The 13391-nt window shown below is 34.6% G+C and overlaps 1 protein-coding gene across 5 annotated transcripts in view; it reads left to right on the plus strand.

Annotated features, from left to right (window-relative positions):
* The window catches only part of LOC5570773 (tyrosine-protein phosphatase corkscrew), a 438185-nt gene that overhangs the window by 313537 nt on the left and 111257 nt on the right, over nt 1–13391 (plus strand). The window contains exon 1 of one of the 5 annotated variants that reach the window (XM_001659313.2): nt 10040–11256. The exons of the other annotated variants lie outside the window; for them this stretch is intronic. Within the exon in view, the coding sequence (XP_001659363.2) occupies nt 10811–11256 (446 nt within the window). The 5' untranslated portion in view covers nt 10040–10810. Of the gene's footprint in view, nt 1–10039; nt 11257–13391 lie in introns of those variants that run through there. 5 annotated transcript variants of the gene reach the window in all.

The raw sequence follows: 13391 nt of genomic DNA on the forward strand, positions 1-13391 counted from the left end.
ACAAAATTCTTCGTTTCTCTTATATGGCAAAATACAATAATTCTCTAAACCATCAAAAAATAACTTTTCCGCATCGAAAGTATTATAAACATTGATAACAAGTATTGATATACACATAAAGTTTGAATTCTGTGGCAAATTATGCAAATGAATTGCCTTACAAGCTGGCAAACCTGCATGCAAGTTGGCTAAAATAGTCCATTTTTGCATTTTCAACAGCCAATATCTCAAAAACTAGACGTACTATGATATTTCTGGAAACAGCAATGGATTCAGCAACCCTTTATTAAGTGAATAGCGGTATTTTGCTGCTGGAGACAAAAACGTGTTCCGCAGTGTAATTCACCAAATACAATTCATGAATTCTGCGATTGTACCCCGTTTGGCATAAAGTCGTTTGACATAAGGTCGTTTGGCATAAAGCCGTTTGGCATAATGGTCGTTTGGCATAATAGCCGTTTGGCATAATGGTCAGTTGGCATAATGGCCGTTTGGCATAATGATTGACTTAAAATAGATATCGGCATTTTTAAGCTTTTACCGAGATCAACCCCACCGAGCCAATAGCAACAAATTTCGGTAGATTCTAAACAAGCGTGGTGTTCGTTCAGAGATTTTCTAAGCTAAGAATTTTGAAAATTGTTGTGACATTGGAGAGCATTACTAAATAAAACTCGTGACGGGTCTCTACATCTCAGAACATAGAGTATCTTTGGGGTTGTTGGGTTATACACATTTGAAAACAGTAAATTGGCAAAGAAACTTCGCAGTTATTCATCAAGGGAACGCACATAGAATGTTTCGCTGCAGATCAAGCACTGTTCCAGTTTTCACGTAACACTGGATAAAAATTACTTGATAAAAGAATGTTTTTAATCTGCAAATTTCTAAAGCTCTAACCCAAAGATCTATCAATGCAACTTAATGCAAAAATAGCCTATATACGAGAGCAGATTATTTTTATATTAAAATGTTTAAGGCTCTAACACAACAACAAAATTTTCACAGCATAGCTCAAATGAACAACACATCTTTAAAAGAAAATATTTGTGGCAAAACTCAGAAGGAGATCACGCGTTTCTTTAAAAAAAGTATTTGTTGAATATTGGCAGGTTCTAAAGTAATTATCGTTCTAACAACACATCTGACAAGAATTGATAAAACAGCAAAATATAAAGTTGGTTAAATTTTAACCTTTAGCTTTACTAAATAATAAAATTAAAAACAGTATATATGTAAAGAACAGCCTGTTTTTAAAAGAAGGCAAAATTTATAATTAAACCAATAGAAGAATGGACGCCAAAAATTATTGCGGCATAATAAAACGAAAAGACGTAAATAAGTGCGTTCAGAATCATCGAAGTGATTGTGCTACTTTTCCCCGAATGCCTTTTTCCCGAATTACTGGTTTCCCCGAAAAGTCGTGACGAGAAAGAACGATAAACAGTCAAAAGAAGGAAGTATTCTGTCATTCTCGGCTATACACATGTTGGCAAAAATGCTGAAGACGGTTAAACTCGAAAGAACCGCCAATTAAATAAAGAAGGGTGCATATTAGATGGTCAGTTCGTTCACCACCCTGAAATGTATAAAGTTACGACAATTATGAGTGCTAAAAACTTTCCGGGGAAGTGGGCTAGACGGGGAAACGAGATATTCGGGGCAGTGTTGATAGACTCACACTCAAAATCTCAATCAATACGCTCTCCCGTGAGAGCAAACTCATTAGAGATCTGCTTCGAAAATCTCACGCTTGAGATTTTGATGCAAAATCAACTCAATCAACTCAAACCGTAAAAAATGATTCAGTCGCAAAACCCGGCAAAAACTCGTGAAATCCGAATGTTGTTGTTTACGTTAGGAAGGATTAACATAATTTTACCAGACTAACAAGAAATTATTGCCGTGTGTGAGTAAACTGTGGAAATACGAGACAATGAGTTAAAAAGGTGAGCCAACTCATCCATGATTTTTTGACTGCTGGGTTGCATGATTGACAACTCACGCATGAAAAATCTCAAGCGTGAGTTGTGAGAAATTGAGTTTTTCACAACACTGATTGGGGGGAATTAGAATACGGGGAACTGGCGTTCGGGGAAACGACATTCGGGGAAAAGTAGCACAACCCATCGAAGTAATTGCAGTAATCGATTTTTCTTTTCGCTGATAATTTTAGCAGATCAATGTTAACGATTGCCACCCCTTTGTCAGTAAGAAACAAAAAAAAATACTTAAAAATATAGCCCCAAAGAACAGTCTATGCATGAAAGAAGGAGAAATTTAATGAAAATTTTAATCAACAGTTTTCATACCTATAATAATGGTTACATCACATTTAGAAAACAAAATATAACAATTAAAAGAAGGGTAAATTTGTGCTAAATATATAAAAATCTTCAGTGCAAAAATTTGTTCCAATAGCGAAAAGAAAAATTAATATTTGAAAGAAGGGTAATTTCTGGATAAATAATAAAATACTATTGGCAATAACTTTCCTAATATGCTTAAATTTATTCAAGAGCGAATGATTGTTGAATAAAGTGTCATTTTGTATCAATTGACTCCAAAACAAGCCTGATGTCACCAGAAAGATTCAATAGAAACGTAAAAACGAAAAATTGAGAAATTCTTGGTTTCAGACTCATGATGCCAAACGACTATTATGCCAAACGACCATCATACCAAACGACTTTATGCCAAACTGCTTTATGCCAAACGACTTTATGCCAAATGACCTACCACCGGCTAAAATAGTGCATTTTCGCATTTTCAGCGGCCAATATCTCAAAAACTAGACGTACTATGATATTTCTGAAAACAGCAATGGATTCAGCGACCCTTTTTAAGTGAATAGCGGTATTTTCGTGCTGGAGACAAAAACGTGTTCCGCAGTGTAATTCACCAAATACCAGGGTGTCTACTACCTGGAAAAACCTGGAAAACCTGGAATTATCAGGGAATTTTATTCAACCTGGAAAAACCTGGAATTCTCAGGGAATTTCGGCTGGCTCCACTCAGGGAAATTATTTTAAAACAGTGATAGATGGTATGAAATGTCGTTTTCATGACAAAAAATGTCCTCAATTGAAAAATTTTCGGTCTTTGTCAGTCTTTTCAACGAATTTTAATTAATCAGCGTAAAACATGTTTCGACAAGGACACTTAAGATTACCAAATTGGTAAAGGCAAGTACAGCTCCAATTAGGTGTCGTTCATAAGCAGTTGATAAGTTGAAAACATTCAAAAAATATTGCAAAAATGTTTTTTCGTCTATTATACCAAAATAATAAACTCTGTGAGAAAATTTCGAAAATTACAATAGACACGAAAAATAGTACATTTCTCAAGTAAGCAAATTTTCTTTAAGAGTATTGATCACTTTTTTAATGCAAGTCTCTGTTTTTGGTTATGGCCTCTTAAATCTATTTTAATAAAAATTATCTCTAAGGCTGTGAACCGTTTCACCAGTTCGTTTAACTTTTAGTTAAAATTTGACAGCTCGATAGTTATTTCCCCTCCGGTTAGAAATAACCCTGCTCTGGAGCATGGTTAAACTTGACAGTTCGGAAGTTATTTCTTGCTCCCGTGAATTTGAGAATAACTAACCATCTGTCAACTTTGTTCTGAAATAACTACTCGACTGTCAAAGCTCAAATGGGTCGACTGCGATGCTCAATTTGACCATTTGAGGGGAAAATAACTATCGAAATGTCAAATTTTAACTAATAGTTAAACGAACTGGTGAAACGGTTCACAGCCTAAAGGCCCTTTTCAGTTCTGATGTAAAATTATATTATAACTAGAGTCGATGTACCAATAGCCGCATAGCTAAGAAAAAATATTCGTATAAAATCGAAAAATAAAGCTAGCGTCATTATTTTTACATCATCTGAAAGCTTTTTATCTTGGTTTTGTGGGAAAAATATGAAAACTTCGAAAACTCATATGTTTGCATTTATTATCGCTTGTGCCACTATAGGAATACATGTGCCTATAGTAGCACTATTTCTAATTTCTGTTCCTATAGTAGCACTAGCATCACGGCGTTGGCAAAATACTTATCAAAACCGTATTTATACAAAGCTTTTATATTTTTCCTTGAAAGTGTGGATCAAAAGCTTTCCTTGATGTAAAAAAAGTACTAAATTCATTAATTATTTCGTATAAAAAAAAAATTTCTCTCAGTAGTGCTACTATAGGAATAATAGATTAACTATAGGCGCAAGGGAGCTCAAATTTTAAGCAAAACTAATTATTTCGATCATTTTTTGAACAAAATCAAGCTATGTATCAATGGTACTTAGATAAATAGCTCCTGATCTTCATGTCAAAAAATATTTTGTAAAGATTCATAGCAGAACGGCCGTAAAAAGCCACTAGTGCGACTATAGGGGACTGTCTACTAAGGGAACACTGACCCTATTATGCTTTTAGGCGACTAGTCCACAAGTTGTTAGGCTCTTAATGATATTTCTTGGTTCTCACGAGGAATGCTTCAGTCATTCTAGTAATACTTTCAGAAATGTCTTCCCAGATACTACCAGCGATTTCAATGGATGCTTAGAGTCATTTCTTCAGAATTTGGTTCAAAAATCCTAGAGCATTCTAACGCATCCTCAAAAGTTTATTCCAGAGTTTTTGGGAAAAAATGTTCCGACATTTTCCTACAAAATCATAAAATAATTCCTAAGCCGATTTTTCCATTTATTCCAGGCATTTTCATAAGGATTTTTTCAAATATTCATCCACTATTCACTATCCACTCTCAGGAATTGCTCTAAATATCCTGCAGGTATTATTCGATGATATCTATTATAAACTTCTCGAAGAGTTCCTCGATAAATTTGACATAGGATTCCTCATAAAGTTGCTCCAGAAACTTATCTTGGAATGTCTCCAGCATATCATCAAAATATTGTTGCTGCAGTTAAAACACTTCTCTAATAATTTTTCAAATAAAATATCCATGGATTATTCAAAAATTTAGTCAAAATTTAGGGAATCGGTCCGAATTGCTCCATGTAATTTCTTCAAAACGTCTTGAGGACATTATTTGAAGATTCTAATTTATGTTTTAAATGTTTTAGGAAGAATTTTATCAAAAAAATAGGAGGTCTTTCAGAGATCCTCGTAGGAATTCTTCAAGGAGTACTTAGAACTCACATAAGCTTCATCTGAGGTTACTCTAGAATTTTCTTTCGAAATTCAACGCAGATTTTTTTTTAATTTTTCTCCAATACATTTAAAAAAAATTTCTTTATGTTTCGCTGGATGAAAAAATATTGGAAGACTTCTTTAAGACATGTTTCAAAATAAAATAAAAAATTGAGGCATTCCTGAAGGAATTTTGCATTCTTGAATATGCTCTGAACGGGAATGCTGGAGGAATTCCTAGGGAAATCAATGGAATATTTTTGCTCATCCTGGAATTGTTTTATGAAACCTGGAAATCTCAGGGAATTTCATTTCTGTAAATAAGTAGACACCCTGAAATACAATTCATGAATTCTGCAGAGATCATCTGGACTCCAAGCATCTTTCCAAGAGTCCGATAATTAACTTCTAAACAAGCTTGAAAATAAAAATAAATCTAGCAGATGAGATTATTCAACAAAAAACTCGCGCCAGCAACTTGTCAAAATTATTTCCAGAAGATTTTTAGAGGACCACCAATATATTAGCCACAGATATTAGCTAAAATCTCATCATAGATAGATTCCGGCAATGGTTTGAGTGAAAACTATAGTTATTTGCAATGACTTCGCGGATTTCTGCGATGTCGTCACCTACGGGTCCACGAGAAGCCCTGCACTAGAGTTTGTATCCTTTGACAGATACGCGTATTTCAACCTCAACAGTAAGTATCGTGTACTCGACTTGAAAAAATCCATCGTATTCAAACATTTTATACTTAAACTAGGTTTTGGAAAAGTCTCGTTTATAGTCTTTGAAATGAAAAATAATATCGCATAATATTAACATTTTAAAATTTCATGGTTTTTAACTAAAATTTACTTATAACTTTTAAATGACATGCTTTATAAACATGCAATGTTTAGCAAAAATGTGTATCTTCCTCTACTATTCTTCTGAAGACCGTATCCCTATAAAAAGGAAAACAAAATAAGTAGACCAAAAAACTAATTGTTTGGGTCCACTCCAACTTACAGAATTGATTTACTAAATTTAATTGAAGAGTAAGATGAAAAGAGTCTTAAAAAGTTGTCCATAATAACATTGCCTCAAACAAAAAACAGGGTGTCTACTACCTGGAAAAATCTGGAAAACTTGGAATTATCAGGGAATTTTATTCAACCTGGAAAAAACCTGGAATTCTCAGGGAATTTTGGCTACACTCAGGGAAATTATTTTGAAGTAATAGTGAAACAAAATCTTTTCAATCAAAAAATTTTCGGCTGCGCCGCTTGTTGACATGTTTAGTCCTTTTAACGATTTTTATTTATTCAACATAAACATGTTCAGTAGGGCGCGGCCTATTCTTCAAAAGCTCTCAAAACCAAAAATTCGTGTGCTCTACTGAATTCAAATCACATTATAAGAGAAACCTCAAGATCTGAGCCAAAAATATTAACATTTAAAGGTGGCGCAAGCGTTTTGAAGGTGAATTTTCAAGTTATAAAAAATGACCTTCAGTGAAGTAAACATAACTTTGTTATTTTTCAACCAATTTTGAAACTTTAAGCACCATTATCTTCCGATTTAAATTCATAAAAACTTTGTAGAACATCAAATTTGTCTAAAATCTAAAATAGTCTACGTTAAAAATATTTTTATCCAAATTTTTCCTCATTTTACTAAAAATTATAAATCGATTCCGAATATTTTTACATGTTTTCAAAGCAAATTCAGTTGTTTTCAAGCTGTTCATACAACACATTTTTCTAAAAAATGGTTTTGACTTAGCTATTCAACAAAAACTACCCAAAAACATGATTTTTTAATCAAATATCTTTGGATTACTTTATTTTTTTCGCCGGAAATTGATATATTTTTTCTATAAAACCTAAATATATAAAGCATCTTGCCTTAATTACGAGATGAAAAGTGCATATATTTTTTAACATATGCAGACATATGTTTGTTTCAAAATTATTTTAAAATCGACTTTGCAACAATTTTTAAAGGTTTAACAAATGAGAAAAACTAGTTTCAGCTTTAGAGATAATATTTAATTGGCAAAAATTTAAAAAACTGACATTTTTCGTTAAAAAATCATGTTTTCGCTGCATAACTTGGTCAAGACATTTTTAATGAAATGTTATGTATGAAAGGTTTGAAAACAATTGAATTAGCATCAAAAGCATGTAAAAAGATTTGGAATCGGTTGAGTAATCATGAAGTTATGGACAAACAAAATTGAAATTTTTAGTAAAACGAGGAAAAATTTGGAATAAATTACTTTTAACTCAAACTTGTTTTGATTTAAGACAAATTTGGTGTTCTACTAAGTTTTCATAAATTTAATTTTGAAAATGTTGCTGCTAAAAGTTTTAAAGTCGGTTGATAAATAATAACGTTATGTTTACTACACTGAAGGTCATTTTTTATAACCTGAAAATTCACCTTCAAAACGCTTGGTGGCGACCTTTGAATGTTAATATTTTTGGCTCAAATTTTGAGGTTTCTCTTTTAATGTATTTTAAAATTAGTAGATCTCACGAATTTTTGGTTTTGAGAACTTTTGAAAAATAAGCCGCACCCTAATGTTTAGGCAATGAAGCAAAATTTAAGATTGCCAAGTTGATAAAGGCTAGTACAGTTCTAGTTGGGTTTCATTCATGAGCATATGAAACCTAGTTGAAAACATTCCAATTTTTTTTTTTCAAAAATAAATGTTTCGTTTCTTATACAAAAATAATAAACTTTGTAGGTAAATAGAAAAAAAAGAACAAAAATACTATATTTTGAAGGTTAGCAATTTTTTTTTATAGTCTTGTTAAGGTTAAGGTCTGTAAAGTCTCTATTTTAATCAAAATGGCCACTAAACTCACATTTAATCTGCTTGCAGTAAATCCTGGTGCAAATCTCTAGAGACTCAAGAGAAACCTACAAAGACTATTTTACGATTATTCCACAAGTTCTTAATGATATTTTTCTCAGATCCCGAGGAATGCTTCAGGAATTCTAGTAATTTTTCCAGTGATTTCTTCTGGAATACTTCCAGGAATGCTACCAACAATTTTTCAATGGATGCTTAGAAGAATTTGGCCCAGAGTTGCTAGAGCTTTCCACCGCTTCCACAAAGGTTTATTCCAGAGCTTAACAAAAATAACTTGCAGTAATTTTCACAGAGATTATCCTGAAAAAAAAACCTAGCGTTTATCACATGATTTCCCTCCAGATGTTATCCCACTGATTTTTTGTAACTTCTAGAAAATTTCGCACAGATCCTAAAGGAGCTCTTCCACTAAAATTTATTTCAAAGTTTAAAAAAAATAAATGTTTCGACATTTTTCCAAGAAACCCTGTAATAATTTCTACGCCATTTTTTTTATTTATTCTAAGCATTTTCATAAAAACCCTTTTTTTAATTTATTCACGATTGCATTCAGGAATTGCTCCAAAATTCTTCAGGCATTGTTCGGTGAAATCGGAGTTATCAACTTTTAAACTTTCCCAAGAATTTCTTGATCAATTTAACTTGGGATTTCTTATAAAATTTCTCCAGAAATTCTCTCGGCATTTTTCCATCATTTCATCAAAATATGATTCCTGTGGTTCCATTTCTTGAATAATTTTTCAAATGAAATTTTCAAGTCTCAATGGATTCTTCTCAACTTCATCACCAGTTAACACTATAGTAATTATTAAAATTATTTCCTCTCCGGATTTTCTTCAAAAACAGGACTGTAAGACTTTATTCAGAGATTGAAATGTTTTTTTTTTCAGTTATGTTAGCAATTTATGAGGAGAATCTTAGAAAGCGCTTCATCAAGAATTTCGACATTCCTTGTGGATTTCTCAAAATTGACTACAATAAATCTGACAAATTTCATTGATCCTTTCCTGGAGACATCCCTTGATCTTTTAATACTTTATCAAAAAACTTGGAGGAATTTCTGAAGGAGATTAGAATTCTTGAAGATGATCTAAATCAATTTTTTGGAAAACTTGTAGATTCGTTGAATCATGAAACGATTATTGGACGGATTCCTGATCCTTAGAAAAATTCCAGGTCGAGTTCATAAATGTATCTAAAACGAAATTCTTGGCAGAATTACTCACAGAATTCGCTAAACATCACAAATCATACTCCTGGAAATATTATCGGTGTAATATGTGAATAAAATTTACAGCACAACGAGTAATCGTAATGGCACGAGTACGTTTTTGATGTTCATAAAACTGAATACCATTTTAGGGAAGTCTTTTTTTTTTTCTTAAGTTCAAATAGATCGTTGTTAATATCTGACTTTGACGATGACAGGCACTTTCAGATCATTTGATAATAATTCTTGGTTTTCGTGGAATTATTACAAAATAACCAATTTTTTTCTTGAGTTGTTCACACACGTAAAACAAACAGATATTTTTTTGAAAATAATTTTCGTTAGACTTTTTTTAAGTGTTTCAAAGCCAAACTCCTATCTTTGAAAATAAATGTTTAATCATCTAATATTAAAAATTCACCAAACACTTATGGATTTTAAAGAATTTCTTGAACCTGGAATTATTTTCCAGAACCTGGAAAAACCTGGAAAAATCAGGGAATTCTATTTCTATAAATGAGTAGACACCCTGAAAAATGTTTGTTTAAAAATTCAACTTCAGTAAGGACCACCCTATCGAACATTTTTCCAAGAATATGCAAAACACAAGTACACAACCTCTCAGAGGAAAAAGTTTTTTCTTCCAAAATTGCCGATACAGACCATTGTGCAGCGTGCTGCAATACGCCACGCGAATACTAATTGCTTTGGGCGCGCGAAAAAGAATAGTCCTCCTCGCACGACAACGACGACGCCGACAACGACTCCAACCAATCGAAACGTCTCCTCCTCTATATTAAAACGACAGCCGATCGATGTAAATCAGTTTAGTTTGTCGCAAATTCAGCTACCAAAAGCATCGTCGCGTCGCTGTGCGCCGAAGGGTTTGGTCTTAATTTTTCCTGTCTTACTCGAAAGCGTTGAGTTGAGGGAGTTGGTGACCGTTGTTTCCTCAAGCTTTGTCATCGAGATTTGATTTTTCCAACGAAGAGACGAAGGGTTTCTAGCGACCATAACCGGAAAGAAGCACGCGTGTTGAGTTGAAAATTTTGGGAGAGTGAATTCGGCCTTCACCTGAGAAACTTGCGTGAAGTTGTGTGTGACCAGAACTCGAGCGGTTTCAAGATGTCGGGTGGTTTCTTCTTCGAGCACGTTGTTGAGTATTTTCTGCCGAAATGTGACGCCGAAAAGCAGCAGAAGAAGAAGAAGAGCAAGACCAGCGACCATCCCGAGACGAAGGTGCCAATGAAAAAGTAAACTGATGTTGATCCGGAGTGTGGAGGCGCGCAGAACAACAACCGGCCTGTGTGAATCGGACGTGAGAGAGAGTAAACAAGATATTCTACTCTGATCACTCGAATCGAAAACAACCATCGTCGAAAGGTGGGAAGCTGTATAGTCTCCTGTGCTGTGTGGTGGCAAACTATCCACCACTCGCTAGCCAGTGCTAACTCTACTAACGTCGGTATCGAACGTTTTTTCCTTACTTTTGCGATATTCCAACGAAAGTGTTTGCGCGACTTCGGATAACTATAAACTGAACAATAACCGGGAGTGTGAAGTGTCCCCTGATCCATACCATGATGTTTAAGAAATACGTGCTCAAATTGACCAACACCATCGGAACGGTGGACTATCTCCGAAAGAAGTCCTCCGCGACCGCCGATCTGGTACGGAAACACCGAAAAAAAGACAAATACTCCAAGGGTGATCAAGAAGTCCTAGAGCTGGACATGGAAGCCGATTACATGCCAAGGTCGCGCTATCCCAGTGCCTGCTCGACGGACAGTGCCATCACCAGTGGAAGTAGCCGCAGCGGAAGTGCCAGCAGTTTGAGTGATTCCGATTCGGACAGTTCGGCGACAGTGGCTGCCGGCGGAAGTAGCGAAAGCGGTGGAATCGTGCTGAACCGAAACTGTGACAACGTGCTGGTGTTCGACCCGGCCCTGTTGATGACCCTGCCGGCTGCTCAGATCATCATCTCTACGGCCATAGCGGAGCTGCGGAGTGCCCCGGAACTGCAACCGTTAGTATATGTTTATGTTTTTTGAAAATTTTCCTATCAGACTTCGGGGAACGAGCGGCAAGGTAATGTTCTCTGTGTTCTTGCGCGTGTGTGCTGAATATCTTGATGCGCAATAAGGTACGAAGCCGTGCGGTGGCGTTGATGAGTTCGACCGGCACCCCCCAAGTAGTACGAAAAGCGGTGGGGATCGTCGTTGAAAAGGGCCATTTGAATGCGCTCGTTTTGATTCATCATTTATGGTGTAGATAGGGGGGCGTCTTCTATGAACAGCCCTCGACGAGCTGTTTGTGACAGATGATTATCGCGAGCGGGCACCTGAACGAGTTTGATCGTTTGCTTGGTTGATTGGCACATGTACACGCAGCGGTTTCCAATGAGTGATCACAGTAGTGTCAAATTATTGTGTAACACATTTATAAAGTATTATTTTGATGATTAAAGATTGTGATTGGATTGAATGTCAATAAAAAATGTTAATTACTTCGAAATTCTTATCTCTCAGTATTGATTATTCAAAATGCGATTAGAATGAAGACATCTTTAGATATTATTAAACTTGAAGAATCATTTTAAAATTGTCTGTGACAAACATCAGCTTCATCGAATTCCGAATCACATATTGACACTATCATTTTTTTTGACATTCATCGACAAAAATCGCAATCGCTCGACATAAATGGGACGTCAAGATACTAGTAGTTTGCACAACAATCTTGTAGCCATCAAACTCGAATGCAACTTGTTCAATGAACATTATTCGGACATCGTTTTTTATGGACTTAGAACGCATCGTTAAACGATAACTGATGCCAGATTTACAGACTATTTTGATTTGTCGTTCAATGTTCTTTCCATCGTTCAAGTCTGCCGAATTAATTGTTGGGAAAACAGCACGGTTTTGCCAACGTTGAAGTTGTGGAACAGTTTGGAAGGGTGCTTTACTTGATGATTAATTGAAAGATTAAAGTGAAGATGAATCGAAGCCAAACCTCAAATTTTCAAAAGCACAAATCTGGAGAGCTAAACAACCGTTTCATGCGAAAACTTAATCGATTGATCACTCGCTGGTGGTGATCAATCGATTAAATTTTCAGCTCAAACGGGTGTTCGGTTCTCTAGATCTGTGCTCTTGATAATTTGAGGTTTGGCTTCGATTTATCTTCACCTTAAGATGACCTATTGATCTTCTACTTCCCACTGGTACTTCATTCATGGAAAGAAATGGCTCTGTTCAGTGTCCTTTGAGCGTTCTCACTGCTTTTTTGCCAAACTCGATCCTACATAATGTAGTATGACGCTTTTACTCTGTTCTAAATTATTTCATTTTTGTCCTAACGAATTTTAAAAAAACTTGTGATTCAATTTTTGAATATTTATTCATGTTAGAGAATAATTGGTTCTCAGTGAAAATTTAAATCATAGTTGAATTTCCTGAAATATACTTGTTGAATTTTTTCCAAGGTTCTTGATGGAATCATTCCATAATCTCGTTAGGTTCCAGTGGAAATCGCTTCCACGATCCATACCTTCCCCATCTTCTAAGTAACTCGTTCCTTACACAGGGCTGGTAGCAAAAAGTGGTACTGAAAAAAGTTATTTTAGTGACCAACTTTGAGAAATAAGTGACTAAAAAGTGACTTTCGATTCTCAAAAAAGTGACTAAAAGTGACTTGAAAATCAAACCGTAATCAGTTTATTTCAATTATATTATACTGTTTTACGATCAATATCCAATACACGCTATGTCTGAAATAGAAGATTGTAAAAATCGATTTTTTCACACTAATCTTCTGGTTCAGACAAAGCGTGCAATATGATAGGGAATATTCAAAATGATCTACTGCAGGTAGTAGGTCTAGTTTAGTACCATATTTGAATTTTTTCTTGTATTTCCAAAATTTCGAATTTACGTAAATAATCCTTTTTAAATACATTTTCATTCTTTTCAAACTTTTGTGTCTTTTCACCCAAGTATTTTATGTTGTAAATTTTAATAAGAAATTGGAACATTTGTGAAATCAATTTTTTTTATCATCACACATTTCCATCCAAACTCCCAAAAAAATGACATGCTTAAAACCGCTAAAATTGAATTCATTGTAAACTGTGTAGATCCCAAAACTTTTCCATGACTT

This window comes from Aedes aegypti, chromosome 3 (genome assembly GCF_002204515.2).
Source record: "Aedes aegypti strain LVP_AGWG chromosome 3, AaegL5.0 Primary Assembly, whole genome shotgun sequence".
NCBI classification, from domain to species: domain Eukaryota; kingdom Metazoa; phylum Arthropoda; class Insecta; order Diptera; family Culicidae; genus Aedes; species Aedes aegypti.